This window comes from Perna viridis, chromosome 4 (assembly GCF_037379345.1).
Source record: "Perna viridis isolate PV_CMFRI_1.1 ecotype Kerala chromosome 4, ASM3737934v1, whole genome shotgun sequence".
NCBI lineage: Eukaryota > Metazoa > Mollusca > Bivalvia > Mytilida > Mytilidae > Perna > Perna viridis.
Genome location: NC_142448.1, coordinates 48784539 through 48807534, shown reverse-complemented (window position 1 = coordinate 48807534; position 22996 = coordinate 48784539). Strand labels below are relative to the sequence as shown.

Genomic DNA, 22996 nt, shown 5'->3' with positions numbered 1-22996 from the left:
TGCCTCTTCATTAACGTTATGTTCCTGTTACACTTATCTTGACTTCCGATTGACAGTTTTCAGAAAATTGTAAAGTGCGGCGCTGAACGATCACATAACGAGACAATAAGGTAGGGGAATCTTAGTCTTATAATGATATCATGCGATTGTTTTAAAAATTAACTTAACTATGAAATAATAGTTTGGGAAATCCGAAAAGAGAAAAGGAAATTATACGTACAGCGGTTTTCATGAAATTCATATTCAATTTTATTAGTACAAATGGGCTTGTAAACTGACTTAGCGAGTGGATGTATGTGCATGTTACTCTTTGCACGATAAATTGAAAGAAAACAGATAGAAAAGCAAAAAAAGCAACCCTGACTATTCGTATAGCCCGGCTGTGACAGTATGGTAAGCGTTAACTGCCTTTGGAAACAACCGCTAAGTTTTTAATTAATTTCAGATGGCAGAAGTTCGTGGAGGACTGTCCGGTGATGATTGGGAGTATACTCTCTTTTACTACGATAAAAACCACCCAAGGTCACCGCGAAAATACAAAGATGCTGACCTCCTGACTCTGAAAAAGTCTATTGAAGATGGTGAAATAACGGAAGTGGATACCTTCAAAAATCCTCTATTTGTTGGGCAAAAGAACGATTATCTTATTTACCACATGTTCATTATCTTCAAAAGTGATAAATGGTGGTGGTCAATAGAAAAGTTGATGAAAGGGATCATACTCCAACAAGGGAAAAACAAATCACAGGTACGAGATATTCGAGAGGGGTCACCAAGACAGCCGAAACCAATCTCACAAATCAATGAAGGTAAAGGCCAACATACTGTGAGTGAGCTGATTGGTTGGTTGCATGATGGAAAGGAGCTCGACAGAAAGTACAATATCGTATTCGACAACTGTAAACATTTTGGTTCCCGTGCCTTCAAATTCTTAACAGGAAACGATGCATCTGAAATCTTTAGCAAAGCTTGTGCTCCTCCGGTACAATATAAACAGGTTAAAACGGATTGAATGATTGATTGATGTGTATACGTCAACTATTGTTTCAAATGTTTTAAAACTATTTTATGCAAGATCCCATTGTCCATTACCCATTGCCAAGATTATGACATTCAATATTTACATTTGTTTGGTTCCTCTGTGTTTTGTTTCTGAATCTGCATGATCTATATGAGTGTAACTTTGCAAATAAATCAGTATTATTACTTATGCTAGACATTGAAGGAAGGTAAATTGATAGAATTTACACTCCGTAAACGTACTATTCTAGCGCATGAAGTGACAGTGGTATAAAGAAGATTAAATCATACATTTTTCTGTCTTTACAAAATGCTGTAGGGGTATTCAAGGGGCGGGGGCTCGGTCCTCCTTATGAATTCGCATGATTATTTATTAAAAACAAAACGTATTTTTGTGTGTATAGGCACGCATAAAGAATTTTTGTGAGCCCCTAGCTTGGCCCCACCCTAGGTGATTCTCTTGATCAGCCACTTACTGTTACTATAAGAAAAGGAAATATTTCATTCAATATATGGGTATTAGTAAAAGATAGGGATCGACCTTTAATAGATTTTTCTGTGAGCTGCTAGATGTCCTCAATATTATCACTATATTGCATGAAAAGCAGTTTATTTATTCCTATAGTCTATATCACAGGGCTTGCTCCCACTAGTCTATATCACAGGGCTTGCTCCCACTAGTCTATATCACAGGGCTTGCTCCCATTAGTCAGACTGCGTATTTGATAGTGTCTATATTGTAGAGTTGTGCTAAAAATTGATGGAACTCTCAGTTTTATTATTCACAATAAGATAAGCAGGTCTTTAAGAAAATGTGTGCATTAAATAAAAAAGCCATAAAATTGTTGTTTTGATCATATTACCATGGATACCAAACAGAATGTGATTAAAGAATATTCAAGGGAGCCAAGGTTATATCGGTAATCAAAAGAATGTAATCCCGGAACAAAGACCTAGACCAGACATGGAAAACAGACATACAAAACAGAGAACGTGAAGTAACTAAAATCATTAAAGCCATTTGAATTTCTGGGAGGGATGTAACTAGATCTTTTCTACGATTATTTATTTTCTATGTTTGTATGTTTGTTTGTGGTTTGCGAACTGAGAGTACGTAAAAGGGTAAGATTTGTTTTGGTCCGACTGGATTGTGTACCGAGTTGACGATAACAAACGTTTTGATGAAGCACTTCAGACCAAACGTATAGATGAGGTCGATTCAAGCGCCAATTTCAAAACATGAAAACAACTAAACAGCTCGCAAGGTTTATGTTGTTTGTAGTCAATACATATTCTAATAATTATTTACTCCAGTTTCATTACAATCTAATTAATTTGAGGAAGGCATTGGACCATGTCATATATCATTTTTGTCCAGTTTGATTAGGACCTTTTCATTAGTTGGAGCCGGCCACAAACATTCCCGACATGTGTAACATTATCGGTCAAAGACTCAAACAGTTTCGAGCAGGGTTTTAAAATGAGGAAGGTGAAACCCTAAATGATCTCGAAGAAACATAACTTCAAATACCTTTTATAATTTTTGTCAGCCTGGTTTAGGCTGTTATTATTAACTTTCAAAATGGTGCAATTTGTATAATACCGTATCTATCATAATGATATACAAATGTACATGTACACACGTTTTTTATTGCCCTAACGCATTCTCCTTATTTTCATGGTCTGATACAGAAGTCTTCATGAAAGTCGAAAATTTTTGTTAACAATGATGTACTTTAGGATCAAAACGTGTCCTACATTGTTGACCTCTATTATATCATTGATGACTCTATTTTGATAGTTTGCAACATGTTGACATATACTTTTTTTTTTTGTGAGAAGGATCTGAAACTGTGACTGTTATTATTATAAGTAAAGTTTTTACATGTAAACATCGTCATATTCGAGCCATGGCCTTTCTGACTCCCAGTCACTGTCATATCCTTTTAATTTTCTTCTTTTTTCATTATCTTTTTTTGTTCTTTCAACGGTAATGGAGACATTTTTTCTTTTCTTCCAAGGCTGGGCATCATCATGATATATCAAATTTTCAAAAAGAGACATAGCTTGTTTACAATTTCATGTTGTGGTTCCCTACATATTTCACACGACACCGCCATGTATATTGACTTAGCATTGCGCAATTTCATCAGATTATATTACAGAGCGACCAATCAAATCGCGTCATACAAATAGGAAAATAATTCCCTTGTCGTATGAAATAATTGCCGAACATTGGGAAAGATGGTAAAAATGGAACTGTAGGACTGGTTCGGTGGTCCTGCACTTTTGTGAAAACTGATATACATGTAGTGTAGGAATGGCCTGAAATGTCTGTCATCCATAAGGAACTACAGTACACTCAGCTACATTTATTTCTCCAACTAGGGACTGTATATTAGAGAAGTTGCTTGTTATAATCAATATAGAACACTGCCATTGCTATTTCAGTATTAGGCTAATTTTCTCAAATTTCTCTGTTGAAAATAGGGTAAAAAGGGTGTTTGTGAAAACCACTGGATGGGTTTTGATGAGTGATGTCCTAAATTAAAGATAAAGAATTGGTTAATGACATTATATATTTTTTATTGATTTAAAATACATGTAAGAGAAATAAATATTTTCCATTCCAAAATAAGGTCTTTTTTTGACAAATAAATAAGCAAAAAGTTCACCTTTTAAAAGGTTTATAAAGTATGATTAGTCATTGAATGTTTGTGAAAAATATTGCATTTATAAAAAAAATCTGCTGAATGGCAATGTGTATTTTTAATAAGTGTGCTTTAAAAAACACTAAAATGATGACTAACTGTTAGAACCTATGACTTCGGAAAGAAATATAAAAATTTTCATTTTCGTAAACTAGTAAAACCTTGTAAGCTGTTAATCATTCTGCTTTAATGTTTATTTAACCATATGAATTTACTACCATGCAATTGAAAGATTAAAGATACTTCTTTAGAATGATTCAATTTTTATTACATAATAATGAGTCTGAAATACTAATGAACAGTTAGAAGTTGACAAATCTAACATTTAACAAGTCAGAGTTAATTTGAGGCATTTTTAGCAGTTGAAAACGACCAGCTTATGAAGTCTTAACAAGGTTTCCTTCTCGTACTCGTTTGGACAATGAATAGTAACTTACAAAATGCATTACTGACGATGTTCACAGTTCTGATTAAGGTATTCTACTTTGCAATTCTAATGTACACATTATCTACATATAGATGGCTTTGGACCTGTAAGTAGTTTCTTTTATTTCTGGAAAAGCCATTCAATTATTAAAACTATCAGAAATCATTTATGATTGTAATCTGTGGTCAAATTTTTGTTTTATTCTGTGAAGCCTTGTTGGAGATATTCAGATTGCCCTTTTTCGACATTTTTTTGCTATATTTGTCTCCCCTGCCATGAAAGGCAAGACTTACATGTTGGTTTTGCTTTTTCAGCACTGACGGCATCCACAAACTTAACGTTAGGTTTTCTGATAAGTTAATTTCAACATGAACCCCTTATGCTAAAACAATGTTATTTGTTTCCATGGGATCAAAGTTGTCAGATGACTCCTTGCAAGAGTTATTGCCTTTGAATGGGGAAAAATGACATTTTTTTACAATTTTCAGTGAATATCTTAAAAACTATGAAAGATTAGAAGAAACTTTCGATTGTTGAAATGATCCTTATGATGAGTCCTACCAAAGGTTAAACCTTCTTCCAATGGAAAAGTGAAAGTTTTTTTCTTGGTCATGCATGCATTTAATTGTTATCTTACATTAATGGTACAAAATGTGTCATACATGGCAGACAATAAATCAGTTGTTTTTGTATTATTGTAGATTGAAAATCAATTCTTAAATATAGATTTAGTTTGAATTGCACATTAGGGTTTTAAGGGTGTATAGAAATTTGTGAAAAGAATATTACATGGACAGATGGTGTATGGAATGTTGAGCTGATTTACATATTAAGTAAACACTCCTTGACCTGTTCTTGATGATGTACGATGCAGATGTGCACCCATCTGTTCTTCATCACAAAAAAATTGGAATTTGTGATTATACTGGAACAGGGTAGGAAACTCACTCAAATTCTAGCCAGTCCTGTATACAATTTTTCAATATATTTACTATATGGCTATATAGATATCCGCTAAAATTAGCCAGCTCTGCCAAAAAAGGCAGTCATGGGCTTGCGGGCAGGCTACTATTTCTAACTCTGACTGGAATGATTATGAGGTATACACCAGAAAGAGGAGAGAGGGGTATAAACTCAGCCAAGAGTGCAACACATCATTATCATATGAATTGGCAGTTCAGCACCATATAATTATCAAATACACATTTACATACATGTATGTATCAATTTTTAGTCCCCTATTTTTCCTTCACTTGGCTGAATTTTTGCAAGGAAAAGAATTTTCGGTCTGGATTTCTTGAAACTACAATGATATGCTGTGTATTTATTTCAGAGAACTAGGGATAATAAAGAGAAGAAGTTTGGCAGTAAGAAGTGAAAAGAAAGCTTCTTCAAGTGAGTCTAAAAATTGTATCATACAGTTAAATTAATAATTAATGTACATGTAAAGATCAAACTCAGTGAAAATTGTAACTACACATGTTCACTTGACCCAATTCTAATTGAGCTAATTTAAAATTGTATGATAGAGTTATTATAAGAAAAAAGAATCATTAAAAATGGTGCATGGAAAATGCTGAAAAGGTACTCTTTATAATTTTTCTAAATATGCTATGATGTCACTCACTGTGTTGTCTTATATGAGATGATGATATTGATTATTTCAGATGTGTTGCTCTGAAAAACAAAAAAAAAAACTTTACATAACACAGGATTCTGTTATTATGAAATAAAATGGAACTTGCATGCATCTACACATAGTTAGGTTGGGATACTCATATACATGTATGTAAAATATGTGGACCTATAAAATATGTTGACATTTAATAGTAATTATTTAAATTGACCAATTCTTACAAAATTCATTAAAGATAAAGTAATGATGTTTTTGGTATTTCTAGTACAACACTACTGCTTTGATATTTAGGGCTACATGTACAAATGTATTTTACCATGGAATGACCTTTTAAGCTGTACATCTTTGCTCCTTTCAGGACAGACATTTTCCTACCTGATAGTTATTGATTTTGAGTCAACTTGCTGGCAGGATGGTAAATTTAGAACTCAAGAGATAAGTAAGTATTCAGTTGTACACAATGATTTCCAGTCTTCATCATACAGGCATATTATACAAAGAAGCTGTTTACTAGTTTAACTGCTCACTTTTCAAGGGGGGGTACATGTACATATATATAGTGATGGGGTGTCACAGATTTCTCAGCTCCCATTGGAAGGAATTATTAGATTTTTGGTTTATGGGTTAAGCATGATAACTTGTACTGTGTTTCCCCTTTCCATCATATCCTTTCCTTTGACTACCAACTGGGATATAGTTTATCTCATTTGGGAATTTTTTAGCCATTTATTTAATCAATTTGGGAACTTTCAGTTGGGAAAGCAGCCTTATTTCAGAAGTAGTTTAATCAAACAATATCACTGTTTATCTGTATATATATATAAGCAAAGAATAAAATAGCATTTTTTAAAACTTTCTAATATGCACAAATGGATTTTTTTGACCACTAATTGATATTTTCAAAAAAATCCTGAAACATGAGTAAGTGGATCTACCCCTTTCATACAGAATGCATATAGCTTTCTGGAAATTATGATGAATTTTAACTAAACTTACTTAAAATTAAATATTCAGTGTAATTCCTCGTATAAATTCCTCTCATATCTTCTACAGATGGACTAACTGAGAGTGACGACGTTGAACATTTACTTGTGAAAAAAATGACTAATCAGAATTTTCAACAAAATAAGTGGATATGAAAACTGGATAATTTCCAGTTTTATTACTGGTTTAAGTTATTGTTCATTGTAGTTGAGTTTCCAGCGGTACTACTGAACACTTTTACTGGTAAGATAGAGAACGAGTTTCAGTTTTATATCCAACCACAGGAGCAACCAGTACTGAGTGATTTCTGTAAACAGTTGACTGGTATTACCCAGGTAATATACTGAAGAAATATTGTTGCTTTTGATTTGTCAAAAACATGGTAAATGTTAATTGGTTAAACAATGATTTCAAATTTCCATTGAATTGTCAAATTTACATTAACCATGAAATTAAATTCTCAGTGAAATGTTGAATTTATCATTGTAAGGCCACTGCCTATATAGTCTCATTGTAGTGTGCTGGCCTCAAGTTCAGATGTCATGATTGGATACTTAGCTGGATAATACCAAAGACTTTAGTCATTATTTCTGCACTAATCCTGTAGCATATAGCTGCAGGATTAGTGCAACTCTCTCAGGTGGGCTGTTGATTCTGTGTGCTAGCTCATTTAGAAGCAGGCTCAGCTTGTCTGTTTGTACAAAGCATAGGGTTTGTTTGATAATTCGGCTGTTCTCATCCTGAAATGAAGGGTAATAACAAAATTACCAAACTGATAAAATTTAGACAATAGTCAAAAGGAATTACTGGTAGTCTAAATGGAAAGTCTATATAACAAATTGCGATATCAGGGCAAAAAACCAGAGTGTTACAAACCTCCACAATGGTCCTGACTTGGTACAGACATTTCAAAATGAAATGTGGGTTAAACCAGGTTTTACAGCGTACTAAACCTCCCACTTCCATTATAAATCATTATTTTCGGCATATTTCAACCGAAATAGGCAGCATCAAATTACTACCAGTCAAAATCAGTAAAACAGTTTTCAAAACAGTACAGAAGATATTAACAATAGATAAGTGAAAATAAGAAGAACTAAATACAATAAGCATGATGTAAATGAGATACATGGTATATCTGCCATAGGAAATTGAGGAAGTAGACCTAAGGTGAGGGACACAACTCTTACAAATAACTGGAATGTTTGTATTCTGTATTTAAAACCATCTCATGTAAGCATCAAAGTAACATGGATTGATTTCATCCTGTTTCAAATGAAAGCTTGATTGGCCTTGGTGAAACTGAATATGATACAAACATATCATTGATTTCAAGAGTTGTGTTCTATACCCTAGATCTACCTCCTTCAACAACAACCAGTCATTCATTGCAATGTCAAATTTTGCCTTGCACAGTATTTCTTATTTTCCATTGAAATATCAAATGTTCATGAAGTATGACCTAAGAACCAAAAAATTAACTTAATGAGTAATTCAAACTTCCAAGAAAGAAAGAATATCGTTTAGCTAGATCCTTTAATCTCAGTTTCCGCTATATAGATGATGTATTATCTTTAGACAATCATAATTTTTGGGATTTGATACATGGCATCTACCCCTAAGAACTTGAGATAAAGGATACTACATACACTGTGAAGTCAGCCTCATATCTTGACCTACACTTAGAAATCTATGGTAAAGGAAAACTATTGACCAAACTTTACGACAAATGTGATGACTTTTCATTCAAAATTGTCAACTTTCCTTTCATCTGTGGCAACATTCCTTCAGCACCTTCATATGGAGTGTTCATATCACAACTCATATGTTATGCCAGAGCTTGCCAAGAATATGCAGACTTTTTGTATCGGGCTAGATTTCTAACAAATGGGCTTCTGGAGCAGGGTTATGTTGCTACAAGAATGAAGTAGCTACAAAAGTTTATGGTTGTCATTATGAACTCGTTGATCGTTAAGGTGTATCCATCTGCACCATGAAAACTGATTTGTTCAATATGTCATAGTTTTCCTTTCCTCTTTCCTCTACCCTGGACTTGACTTTTTATGAGCAACTCGGTGGGTGTTTCTAGAAAAGCAGAGGACTCTTACCCTACCGATGCACCTGGTCCATGCTCCCAGTATTTAGTGGAGTTGCTCATTTGATTTTGTTACTTTGTATGTATGATTTTAGTTACTTTATGTTCTTTGTTGTGTATGTCTGTTTTCCATGTCCAGTCTTTGTCCTTGGATTGCATTCTTTTGATTACCACTATAACCTTGGCTCCCTTATTTACTCTTCCAAATACTGAAACTATGGACAAAAGTGAAAAGTATAAGACATCGTTGTTAGATTCTTACAGACATGAATTCAATTTTTTATTCTTCAAAACAACATGTATAGAACATGTACAAACATGAATTCTAAAATAGATATTGAAATAAATTTGTATTTTTAGGAACAAGTAGATAATGGTATTCCACTGTACTTATGCATCAGGAAGTTCATGCGATGGCTTGAAATGCTTAAAGAAACCAAAGCTATCTCTTTTTCACAGACAGGAACTGGTAACCTAGCAACCATGGTCACATGGTCAGGTAACAACTGGTTTAATTTCAAATTATGTTTTCATGATTATAGTTGAAAAGTTAAAAAGTGTATTTTTCTTCTTATTAGGCCATTATATAAAAATTCCAAGATTCTCATCCCCAACCGACCCAAGTTTCCATATGTATGTACTGGTAAAATGGGTCACCAAGCACACATAAATGATGATTACAACAACACTTATTTTTCAGCATGAGTGACAGTTACTGCAAGGAAAATAAAAAAAAAATGACCCCCCTCGCCTCTGGCTGTTTTTTTTTTCAGAAAAAGTTGGATGAGGATCTAGGATATTTTTTTCATTATGGCCTGAATGCTTGAAATAATGAATAAATATCATAACAAATATAAAAAAATTTGAAATTGCACTAAACTGCATTTCAAAGAAAAAATGAAATTGACAAAAAAGCTGTAGTAAACTCAGTCCCCCCCCAAGAAATGGGATGCACCTTTGCGTGAAGTGATAGCTTTGTTTCAATCATTGAAACAGACATGTATTTTTATTGGCCTTATTCCCATATATCTTTTTGACATGAATAAGTTGAAGGACTTTCCAATATTAAATATATAAGTGAAGTGCTTTGTTTTGCATCTTGACATTTATCATAATATTTTACATGTATATTATATTTAATGTGCTGTAAAGCATTCTTTTTGCATCACTAGATTTCACAATTCTTGTGATGCCAAACCTTCAAAATTACCATGTAGCTTTTATTTACGCAAAGATAAATGTTCACTTTATTCAAGTCCACTTATTTCACAATAATCTCCTGTAGACTCTATTGACACAAAAATTTTATATCCCTGTTCATAGCACAAACAGTGAAATTTTGCAGCCTTGAAAATTACCCGCTATATGGTGATATGTCCACAGTATAAAGTATAAATGAAGTTTCAGCATTTTTTAAACCCCTCATCTATTCAAAAGTATGTAGATATCTTTAGGTCTATCCATTTGTCCATCTGTCTTTTGCACATTTATTTTTAGAATGTCATTAGTCAAATCATTCAAGAAAACCATTTTATTCCAAACATGAACACAATTCTATAGATAGTCAGATTAGGACCAAGTTACAGCACATTTATATTTCACGATTGATGCCCTACTATGGCTTAATTTCATGTAATGAGGGATTATCAATGATCACCAGATTAACTTTCTATTATTTTTCTTTTAAGTTAAAAACCATGTTCCTTTTCATAGGGTTAGCAAACCCAAATCTAGGTCTCAGCTGTGATTGGAATTAGAGGGGGCATGTGCCATTTATCACATTCAAGCTGAAAATCTCCCATTTATCGTAATTTTTTCAAAGGAATTTTAAGAGTGGCCAATTAAAATTCTTTGTACCATTAAAATGGTGAAATGGTAAAATTCTTACATTGTAAATCCAACTGATGCCTAACATTCAAATTCAGTTAAAGTGCCCCAGTAGGGACGGAAAAACGGCTTGACATTTTGAACACCTAAAACAATTCAAATGATTTAATTTAAAAAACACAAAGTTTGAATAGCAAGAAAATGCATTATATAGCTCTTGATAAGTTGATTTATGTCCTGTATGAAATTTTGAATATGCCCAGTTTATTTTGGTATTGAATTATGTTACTTCTGGACACCCATGTTGAATAATAATAGTTTCATCATACATTTATTCAAAACTGCGCTTATAATGATAATAATGATACCATTCGATAGATGAATAATAAATTCACAACACGAAACAAATATTTTGTTCAGAAATTGTTATCTTTTTTAAGATACTCTATATTTTATAACATCTAGTCAAAAAAATAATAAAACAAAATGAAATTGAAAACAAGTTTCTTTTATTATTCTTTGGAAACATAATTAGCAAAGGATGAAGGCCAATTTAACAACCTATTTCCATTAATACATCTTTTAGGTGATACACAGAAAACAATTATGCATTCAAATCCAATTGGAATGTTTATAATTAGCTTAACGGGAATGACCGATTTGTAACGTAATTCACCTGAAATAGTGTAATATATAATCCATGGCTTTCTCATGCTTTAATTGGAACACATAACATAATTGGAAGGTTTAACGCGAAAAACAACTAATTGCAATATTTTGATAAGTAATATTTTAAAAAAAATCATATCTGTTAAGTTTGTCATTTTTGTATACACATGAAGAAATATAGAAGTCTTTAGTGGCATGTAAGGAAATGATAATGGTACAATTGGTTCAATCAATTGTTTAATATATTATAACAAATATTTCTGGTGTACTTTCAAAACATAAGATGTCTGATCAACGAGTAATCTTCTACCAGAAATAATTATAATGTCAAAATTAAAATGCAATGTAATTCACAGAAACAACTTTTTGTTGATATTTTAACGTCACTTGATAGAGTAATCAAGCTAGGGAACGAAGATTCTAGCGGAAATCAGAAGAATGTAATCCAGGGACAAGACAAGACACGGAAAACAGACAAACACAACAAAGAACATAAAGTAACTACGACAATGCATACAAAGTAACAAAAGTAAATGAGCAACTCGGACTCCACTAAGAACTGGGTGCATGGACCAGGTGTACCGATAGGGTAAGCGTCCTCTGCTATTCTAGAAACATCCGCCAAGCTGCTCATAAAATGTCAATTCCAGGGTAGACGAAAGAGGAAGGGAAAACTATGATACGTTGAACAAATCAGTTTTCATGGTGCAGAAGGATACACTGTAACAATCCTTGAGTGCATGATGATGGCCATGAAACTTCTGTAGTGATGACTTCAATTTTGTAGCAACATAACACTGTTTTAGAAGCGTAACTGTAAGAAGTCTGGTGCGATACAAAGTCTATGTAGTTACGGCAAGCTCTGGCATAACATATTAGTTGTGATGTGAAAACTCTATATGCAGGTGCTGAAGGGATGTTGCCACAGATGCATGGAAAGTTGACAGTTCTGAATGAAAAGTAATCACGTTTGTCGTAAAGTTTGGACAATAGTTTTCATTTACCATCGATCTCTACATGTATGTCAAGATACGAGGCTGACTTTACAGTGTCTGTAGTATCCTTTATCTCAAGTTCTTTGAGGTGGATGCGATGTATCAAATCCCTGAAATTAGGATTATTTAAAGATAATACGTCATCTATATAGCTGAGAAATTGAAATTGATCGTTGGTATATGCTTAAAGGAGCATTATCAAATATTTTATTGTAGTGATGCTTGATTTAAATATATATTCCTTGTTTTCAAGTGATCTGAATAAACAAAAACAAAAAATAATTTATCTATATCAGTTCATGAAGAAGCTTACATATCGTTTTTGTGCTTACTTAAATTCTTGCAATGATTAAATTGTTTTTGAATGGCTTTTGCTTTGAAAGGTATTTCTATTTTTGTTTAGCATTAATTTAATGTTTCTCATTTTTCATGTAAATCCATTTTCTGTAATCAAAATACACAGTTTATGAACAGGTGAATTACGTTACACCGTAATATATACCAATGCTTGATTTATATATCATACATAGCAATATCCTATTGTCATAACATCTTACCAATACATTTATTCTCCGTTTTTAAGTTAAATTAAACTTAAAATTAATAATAAATAAATAAATGCACTTAATAGAAATTAAGGACACCTACGACTAGAGGGAATGTTTACATCAGGAACGCCTTTACAACTTCCTTTCTAAAGATGCTCGTATGATAGGCAATGTCACTTATAGTGATTTATAGTTAATTTGTTCAGAGAACAGTGTTTTTTTATCCGTTTAGAAGAAATTACTGTAACGTAATTCATGGACTTGTACTTTACCAAGGATGTGAAAAAATATGTAGCACCTGAAAAATCTGTTCAAGAGTCATTTATGTGTGTATAATTAAGAATATGGAAAGTTTGCTAATTCCATTAACAGATGCAAGAGACTCATGTAACATAATTTACAATTAAATGCACATTTGGAAAAAAGATAAAAATCATGTATTTTTTTCAATAAAGACATTATCCTTGATGTGTGAATCATTCATTTTCTTATTATTTATTATTTAATGGTATTTTTTCCTCACATAGAATTACCATATGTGTCACTTACATTTTCATTACAGCTTCAGGGAATTTGTAACGTAATTCACCGTGTTTCACAGGACATCTGTATTTTGTGGGGAAAAAAATTTAAATCGTTTTCGATGTAAAAATAACTCTTAAAATTGTGTTTTCTAGCCATTTTTTCCCCTAAAAAACTTATTGGGGGTTCTTCATTTGGAGTATTTTTATTTTTCTATGTGTTTTTTAGGGGAACCCTTATTTGTGACATAGGGTTTTTGTCGATTGAGTCTTATATATTTATCGTTTTTGTTCAGTGAACCCAATCAATGCCCTATGTTCTTACAATCTGGCATAACCCTGATAGTAAATTGAACCCAAAACTATATCAGAAAATAGCTTTTTGTCTTTGAAAACAGCTTGTGACTACGAAAATTGGCTTTGGCACACTTTAAGTGAATTTGAGTGCTATATGTTTTAGTTTGATCGTAGTCTGTGAATGTATTGTTTGTTTGTTGGTTTTTTTTTTTCGTTTTTCTGTTACCTTTCACTGATTCTGTCAAATGTCAAAATTTACAGGAATTAATTTTCATAATATTATTCTTCCATGTTAGATTGGGATTTAGGTGTTTGTCTTTTTAATGAATTGAGAAGAAAACAGATACGAAGACCGTCAGAGCTGAATTGTTGGATTGATTTAAGAGCAACATACAGGGTTTGTAAAATGGTCAAAATATGTTTATTATGGTCAAATAGAACAAGTTTTTGTATGTATTGCCTCAAATATTTCACTTTTTATCCACATAGTTTTTATTCCATGGTACGAGAGCGAAATAATGTATAAGTTCTATTGTTCATTGGGTGCCAATTTTTGTAGTTTTCATGGTTAAGTTTCGTGGTTAGGCCAAACATGAAATATGGTCCCTAATGAAACAGATTTCCATTGATGTGTATACTAAAAACCTCAAAACCACTATTTCAAGAACCCACAAACTTGTGTTTCTTCCCTAATCCATGAAAAGTTATATCCACAAATTCAAGTGCATTAAAAAATTAACCCATTGAAGCACAATTTTTGGTTGTGTTTTGCTGCATTACTCAGTGATTTTTTTCCTACATGTTGCTGATATTCAGATGTATATTTAATTGGTTCAATATGAGGGAAACATTCGGTATAATAAAGTAAATGACATATAAAAAGAGGGTGATAGAGTAGTTTGTTACCCCTTGAAAACACATTGTCACCCTTAGCTTTGCCTCGGGGTGATACACTGCTCTATCACCCTCATAGTTGTATGTATATGATATTTATATAGAATGCTATGCTGTCTGTATATAGTTATTCTGTATTCATCTGCTATGCCGTCTGTGTATAGTTATTCTGTATAATTCTGCTATGCTTTCTGTGTATAGTTATTCTGTATACCTCTGCTATGCTGTCTGTGTATAGTTATTCTGTATAATTCTGCTTTGCTGTCTATGTATAGTTATTCTGTATACATCTGCTCTACTGTCTGTGTATAGTTATCCTGTATACTTCAGCTATGCTGTCTGTGTATAGTTATTCTGTATACCTCTGCTATGATGTCTGTGTATAGTTATTCTGTATACTTCTGCTTTGCTGTCTATGAATAGTTATTCTGTATACATCTGCTATGCTGTCTTAGTACAGTTATCCTGTATACTTCAGCTACGCTGTCTGTGTATAGTTATTCTGTATTCATCTGCTATGCTGTCTGTGTATAGTTATTCTGTATACTTCTTGGTGGTCAAGTATCTGAAAACAAACTCAGTAGCAAATACGAAAATTATTGTATCTGTAGTGCATATGTGAACAATGAATTTGTAAGAAAAATTGCAGAAATTCTATACACACTTAACAAGGATGTTATGTTGTGTTGTACTTCCCTGTTTTTGAGGGAGGTCTATAAAAAACAATTCCATCTTTAAAATGCTTGATCACTGAATACATTTTAAGGAACTGAGAGAACTAAGTGGTTAAATTCTCCCTTTAAATAAGTGTCTCTAGGATGAAATTGAAAAATAAAAATACACTTATTTTTTTATTCAGAAATTCTATAGCAGAAAACCAAATGGATTGAATGGAGCTCTAAAAGATCTTGGAATAGACTTTGAAGGGAGAGAACACTCAGGTAAACTGGGTTTTCAAGGAATAACATCTATATACTGTGATAAACCTTTAACCAGATGCATACACAAAACATATATCAACCACGTATTACCCAAACCCGATGACCCCAATGGACAACCTCATAGTATAACTGGGTAACCAAGGTTTGACACTAACTTCATTTGTTTGGTGGTCAACAGGATTACTTCAGAAGTAAAACAGTTAGTCGGCAGACGGTAATGATGATTTTGTTCTTAGATCTTATGAAAAATGAGGCAGAATTTAGATAGCCCTGAGGACTACAATAAAAATTTTCAAGTAGTCCTCTCCAAAATAAAGATGACGCAGGACTAACAGACTACTGTTAGTGTCAATCCCTGGTAACAATAAAAAATATAGTAAAAATACCAGCACAACGGTACACACATTTATTGCCTCTGATGAAGATCCAATCAAGGATTGAAGTCTCTTTTTTCATACAGGTATAAATCTAGTTGAACAGTCTTTAATCTATATTTCATTAAATGATTAAATATCAGCTAAAAGACTAAAGCATCAAAAAGATGGAGAATTCATAGACATAAATATTCAAGTACATGGGCTAAACATGAAAACAGGAAACAAAGACAATCTACATACACAAATATTTTTTTTTATAGGTTTACACGATTCCAGGAACACAGCTTGGCTGGCTTTCTTGGAAAACACACTAATTACAAGTTAGTCTGAATTTTTTTTGTAGGTTTACACGATTCCAGGGACACAGCTTGGCTGGCTTTCTTGAAAAACACACTAATTACTAGTTAGTCTATCTTTTGTTTTGTAGGTTTACACGATTCTAGGAACACAGCTTGGCTGGCTTTCTTGAAAAACACACTAATTACTAGTTAGTCTTTTTTTTTTTGTAGGTTTACACGATTCCAGGAACACAGCTAGGCTGGCTTTCTTGAAAAACACACTAATTACTAGTTAGTCTATCTTTTGTTTTGTAGGTTTACACAATTCTAGGAACACAGCTTGGCTGTCTTTCTTGAAAAACACACTAATTACAAGTTAGTCTTTTTTTTGTAGGTTTACACGATTCCAGGAACACAGTTTGGCTGTCTTTCTTGAAAAACACACTAATTACAAGTTAGTCTTTTTTTTGTAGGTTTACACGATTCCAGGAACACAGCTAGGCTGGCTTTCTTGAAAAACACACTAATTACTAGTTAGTCTGATTTTTTTTTGTAGGTTTACACGATTCCAGGAACACAGTTTGGCTGTCTTTCTTGAAAAACACACTAATTACAAGTTAGTCTGTCTTTTTTTTTTGTAGGTTTACATGATTCCAGGAACACAGCTAGGCTGGCTTTCTTGAAAAACACACTAATTACTAGTTAGTCTGATTTTTTTTTGTAGGTTTACACGATTCCAGGAACACAGTTTGGCTGTCTTTCTTGAAAAACACACTAATTACAAGTTAGTCTGTCTTTTTTTTTGTAGGTTTACATGATTCCAGGAACACAGCTAGGCTGGCTTTCTTGAAAAACACACTAATTACTAGTTAGTCTTTTTTTGTAGGTTTACATGATTCCAGGAACACAGCTTGGCTGGCTTTCTTGAAAAACACACTAATTACTAGTTAGTCTTTTTTTTGTAGGTTTATACGGTTCCAGGAACACAGCTTGGCTGGCTTTCTTGAAAAACACACTAATTGCAAGTTAGTCAGTTTTTTTTTGTTGTAGGTTTACACAATTCCAGGAACACAGCTAGGCTGGCTTTCTTGAAAAACACACTAATTGCAAGTTAGTCAGTTTTTTTTTTTGTAGGTTTACACAATTCCAGGAACACAGCTTGGCTGGCTTTCTTGAAAAACACACTAATTACTAGTTAGTCTTTTTTTTGTAGGTTTACACGGTTCCAGGAACACAGCTTGGCTGGCTTTCTTGAAAAACACACTAATTACTAGTTAGTCTTTTTTTTTTTTGTAGGTTTACACGATTCCAGGAACACAGCTTGGCTGGCCTATAGGATGATTCAGGATGGATGTATAATGAACATTACCAAAACTCTGAAGGGGGTATGACAAGTAATTCTCTTTTGTCTTTCTTACTTAGTACTTCCACAACTACATGTATTATGATAAATAAAAAAGGCTTGACAATGAATATCTGACATGAAGATTGTTTCCACGCTGTAAAGAAGTTAGATATTGTTTATTATAATGATAGCAGTGACAAATGTTCCATGTGTAATAAATTTTAATAATTCAAATGTGAAATAAATTTTTGTAATGTTACTTTCAGACTTTCTCCTGCCAAAACAGGAATATCAATCCGCTGATCACAAAATTTTAAATTCATACTGATCATATTTTGGTTGTTCACTCTTCCCAATTAGCAACCTTTTCTTCTTTTTTAGGTGCATTTAAAAATATTTTAACTGATTACACAGTGGTTAGTAACTGTCAAGTACATGTAGATGTGTTTCTGTATTCACATACATGTAATTTGAAGGTTTCTTTTTTTTACATGCTTCCTATATAGTCATTTATACACATGTACATATACATTTGTATAAAAATAGTTATTAAATAGATAGCAGTTATTTACCCAATGTTCTCAGTGTAAAAATTTTGGATATTTCACACTGTCAAATAAATTCTGAAATTTCACTCTTGAAATTTCATTCAACAAAACTTCACAACACAAATATTGATTCGCTGTTCCCAAAGTATCAAATTTATTTTGAAAATAGCAACAAATAATAGAGGATAATCAGTCTGTTTTCGTTTAGTGCGCAGAACAAAGTCCACACACTCGTTGAATCTAGGCATTCCTTGGCACTCGTGATCATATTTTGGTTATTCACTCTTTCAAATTTTTTTATCCTTTTATGATCTTCTACCCTAAAAACAAAGACAATTATTTCTTTCCTTTGTGGTGCTTTTATGGTTGATTATACAAGATCCATTTAAAACAAATATACATGTAAACTATATATACATGTTAACTATATATACCAAACTTGTCGCACACATTAATTATTTCAATTTTGCTAAATTGCTTAAAGAATCTAATAATACTTTTGATAATAACCATATTACTTTTATGCAATAATGAAATATAGACTGTTAACCTGGAAATTTTGGTGCCATCTGTGGTGCCATTTTTTTTTTTTTTTTTTTTTTTTTTTTTTTTTTCACGGTTTCTGTGATCAACCTACTTTTGCCCAGTGTCAAATTCACAATTTTTTCCAAAATTTTTGTAAAATTTCATTAGAAGAAAATAGTCACGGCAGTTGAATTTTCATGTTACAGCTCTTACTGCCAAAATAGGAAAAATAAAACTGTTACAAAAATTCACAGTGTACAGTGTAGCACAATCATTTTTGAATTACCACTTTTTCATTCTATCTCATTTCAGACAAACAGTCATCAGAAGATCATACCTACATGTATCAAACCTTTGAAAACCTTAACACCAACAAAGAGCCCTGCACATAAAAGGAAGAAGGCAAATGATGAGTTGGATCTTGATGATAGTTTGGATCATGCTATTTCTAGCAGTCAAGAAATTGATATTTTATTGACTGACTTGGCTTCCAACACGCCGGAACGCAAAAGGAAAAATAGGGTATCTGTTCATTCACCTGGAGTTAAGGTATCAATGGCGATTTCTAGACTTCAATCTGGCCCTAACTGTTTTAAAGTGAGAGCAAGAAGAACAGGGAAATTTGACCCAGCTGATATATATATGGACCCAGAGGACAGTACTGAAATGTTTACCAAAAGTATCAACCAAAATCAAAAGCTGTCAGAAGTTAGTGTCAATGTTCCACTTCCTACAAAGACAAGTAAGGCAACTCCGTCAAAACTTAATAAAGATATGTGTAAACAAAAGTTAAGTTCTCCAAGTAGAAAGAACACTAGTCACTCATTTTTCAAAGGTTCACCACTAAAAGGAGTACTTATTAGTTCTGAGCAAAAGACAGGTCACATTCAGTTCCCTATATGTGTTCAAAGAAATGGAAATAAATTGAAAGATATGAGTGAAGCACCTAATAGGTCTATAACTAGTCACAGTAATTCTACTTCTCCCCAACACAGAGAGAAACAATTTAAAGTTCCTTCACCTCCAGTCTTGGCAGCCACTGCTTCCTGCTCAAAAATGGAATTTAAAACTCCACAAAATAGTCCATTAAAGACAGTATATAGGACTCCCTGTGCTACACCATCTAATGCACTGCCAGGAGGACAACATGAATCAGCTGTTAAAGGGCCAATAAACAGAACAAACACATCATCATCATCAAGAAGTTCAATCATAACACCATGTAGTAACATGTTTAGAACACCTTCATCCCTGAGGACACCACATGTTGGTAGCACATTCACAACTCCTTTAAGTGCTTCTAAAAGTTCATGCAATAATAACACATTTAAAAGTTCTTGTAGCAGTACAGGGAACACATCTAGAACACCATGTGGAACTATATCATCATTTTGTCAAAGAACTCCATGTGCTACATCAGGAACTTTCCAAACTCCATCAACCAACTCTTTTATCAATCCATCTGGTATGAAAGGAACACCACCACTGTGTAAATGTGGTAAGCGTTCGAAACGTAGGACTGCTCAGACACCTGGTCCTAATTTAGGTCGAACTTTCTTTACCTGTGGTTCATCTACCTATAACCAGAGTACAGGAGAAAGGATAGGGTGTGGATTCTTTAAATGGGAAATGCCATGTGGAAGTAATGGAAAAACTCAAAGTTTTACACAGAATGGAACACTCTCCAAGCCATTTGTACCTGTGTTTAATTCAGGTTTAAATTCAACTCAGAAGAGGAATCTTGGTGTACGAAGTCATACATTGTCAAAGTTAAGATAATATCATGTTTTTAAATTAATTTTTATCAAAGTTAAGTTTTGAATGTACCATTGTGATGTTTTCTTTTTTTTTTGTTACCATGGAGCTACTTTTACAGGTACCAGTATACATTATACTTATTTTATGTAAAAAAAATATGCATCATTGTCTTGTATAAATTTTATCTAATTTAATTCATTCTAATTATGAATAGTAAAATGTTTAGCATAAAGGGAATACATGTTATACACATGTAGTTAATTTTTTTAAATCAGAGTAATTCCCCTTTTTTTCCTGCCACTGAAAGAAAGATTATAGGAAATCTATGTTGAATTTCTGTATTATGAAGCATTCTTAAATCAAAAAATAAATATATGTGAACTTTCAACCCTTATATCACTGACTGAGGTTTTTTTTAATATCCTTGACTACCATATATCACCCCTTGGTGGTCAATTATCCAATTACTTATTTTTAGTAATGCCATCACTTGACGTCCGTCGTAGTCGTCGTCGTGGACAAATTTTTAAAAATCTTCTCCTCTGAAACTACTGGACTGACAGGTTTTAAACTTGGCATGATTGTTCCTTCGGGTGTTCTGCACAAAATGAATGTTGGGATTTTTTATCCATGAAAAAACTAGCCGCTGTTACTAAAAATAGAACATAGGGGTCAGATTGCAGTTTCTTGCAAATAACTCAAAAACCGTTGCCTTTAGCAAATTTCTGGCATGGGTAATATTGTTCAGCATCATGAGATGGACCTAAGCCAAAATTTTCAAAAGAACTGGTCAACTGATGTAGGAGTTACACCCCCTGAAACAGTTTTTTTTGCATTTTTCGTATATGCAACTTTGAAAATCTTCTCAAAACCATTGCACAGAATTCAATGAAAGTTGCCATTTATGATCCTTAAGGTATCCCACACAAAATGACTGCTGGGATTGTTCATTCATGAAAAATTATGACCACCGTTACTAAAAATAGAACATAGGGGCAGTTTTTTGCAAATAACTCAAAAACCATTGCCTTTAGCAAATTTCTGGCATGGATAAAATTGTTAAGCATCATGAGAAGGACTGATGCAGAAATTTTCAAAACCATTCATTGACTAATGTAGGAGTGACGACCCCTGAAACAGTTTTTTTGTTGTTTTTTTTTTTTTCACATGTACAACTTTGAAAATCTTCTCTAAAACCATTTAAGATCATTGAATGAAAATAAATAGTTCTTTAGTGTATTGTGCTCAAAATGACTGTTGTGAATAGATATGGCTGCCTGTACTAAAAATGCAACTTAGGGGTCATAAGACAGGTTTTTGAAAAAAATTCAAAAATTGTTGCCTTTAGCAAAATTCAGGTTCAGGTCATGAAAATGCTATGAAAAGCATTTCTTGCATTTGACAATTTAGTTGATTTTAACTTAGCCTGTCTCATTCCTTAAGTTTTTCAAATAAGCAAATGGTTATCCAGGTGAGCGATTCAGGCTCCCTTGAGCCTCTAGTTTAACTTTTTACTATGTAGTTTTGTTTTAAAATACATGTGTTTGACATTGTTTTAATACTGCTGTTATGAATTCATCTTTTTTTTAATTTTTAAATCTTTAAATCTTCCATATTGAAGTATAGTTTGGTAATTTTATACCATAACAGGATTTTAATTTTACAATTTTGATATTTAATTTTTTCTGCTTTACACTGTATTAGCATTGTAGACTTGAATGACAAAAGTTCATAAGTAAAGGTATATTTCAGTACTTCATGCCAGGGTTCCAAATTAGCTTGGGTCCAAGTCCAGGGCCCACAATTCCTGATGCAGGACCTTTGAAATATCATTTACCTAAGTCATGGACCTATCAAATTTATGTTTACTCTTATTTAGTACCAGTCATTTATGAAGTAAAAAAGTCCAGACCTTTCATTCTTAAAGGTAAATTTGGACCCCTGCATGTGTTGTGATGTTTCCTTGCTGTTAAATGTGATTTAATCCTTGATATATTACTGAAAGACTTGGACCTTCTATCTCATAAAAAAACTGTCCCTTTGTATTTACATGTACTTCTTTTCTTGTTTGAAAATGAAAAGTCATTTTTCTGATGGTTTTTATACTAAGATCTGTGTTCTTTTAGCATAATTTAAAGTTGGACATTTGTTTTTTTTTCTTTCCATTTTCTGTACAATATGGTTTTGTAGTATTATATTTGTGTACATGATAGAAATAAGTTTTACCATTTTTTATGTCTTATAACAAACATTTTATTTTACTTGTATGTAACTTTTGTTTGTTAATAAATTGTGGGGTAAATGTTGTTATTAAAAAATTAGAATTTCTGTGGCAACCGAATTCTTACTTTGTCTTGTACTTACATTTAAGCCATAATAGAGGCAATGAGAGCAAAATTTTAAATTTGAGAGTCAAAGGTTAAATTGAAGCAAAGAAAACTGCAGAAACTTGCTGAAAAATACACTTTTGGAACAGACCATAAACTTGAAACTAATGCACCAGTAGGGTAAGCATCATTTCAAAATAGGGATATAAGATAGAGCTTATTAGTCTCCTACTGGCGACCTTCAGGTCTGCACTCTGTCCTTCAGTCCAGCAA

General features: G+C 32.8%; 1 protein-coding gene across 1 annotated transcript; it reads left to right on the top strand.

The window, feature by feature from the left end:
* Positions 1-3: 3 nt before the first annotated feature.
* On the top strand, positions 4-22733 carry LOC148620365 (ERI1 exoribonuclease 2-like). The gene is made up of 10 exons (XM_088581195.1): positions 4-110; positions 446-2285; positions 5492-5553; positions 6153-6233; positions 6986-7113; positions 9234-9372; positions 14027-14127; positions 15484-15565; positions 17517-17605; positions 18951-22733. Exons 2-10 carry the CDS (start codon positions 2260-2262, stop codon positions 20415-20417), a joined length of 2175 nt encoding a protein of 724 aa, XP_088437321.1. The 5' UTR covers positions 4-110; positions 446-2259; the 3' UTR covers positions 20418-22733.
* Positions 22734-22996: the final 263 nt, after the last annotated feature.

What these genes read in the sequence shown, in the direction of transcription:
- LOC148620365 (XM_088581195.1), top strand. Translation starts at nt 2,260, where the DNA reads ATGAAAACAACTAAACAGCTCGCAAG. An exon ending in ACAACTAAACAGCTCGCAAG is followed by an intron (nt 2,286 to 5,491) that starts GTTTATGTTGTT and finishes TATTTATTTCAG; the next exon opens with AGAACTAGGGATAATAAAGA. An exon ending in TGAAAAGAAAGCTTCTTCAA is followed by an intron (nt 5,554 to 6,152) that starts GTGAGTCTAAAA and finishes TGCTCCTTTCAG; the next exon opens with GACAGACATTTTCCTACCTG.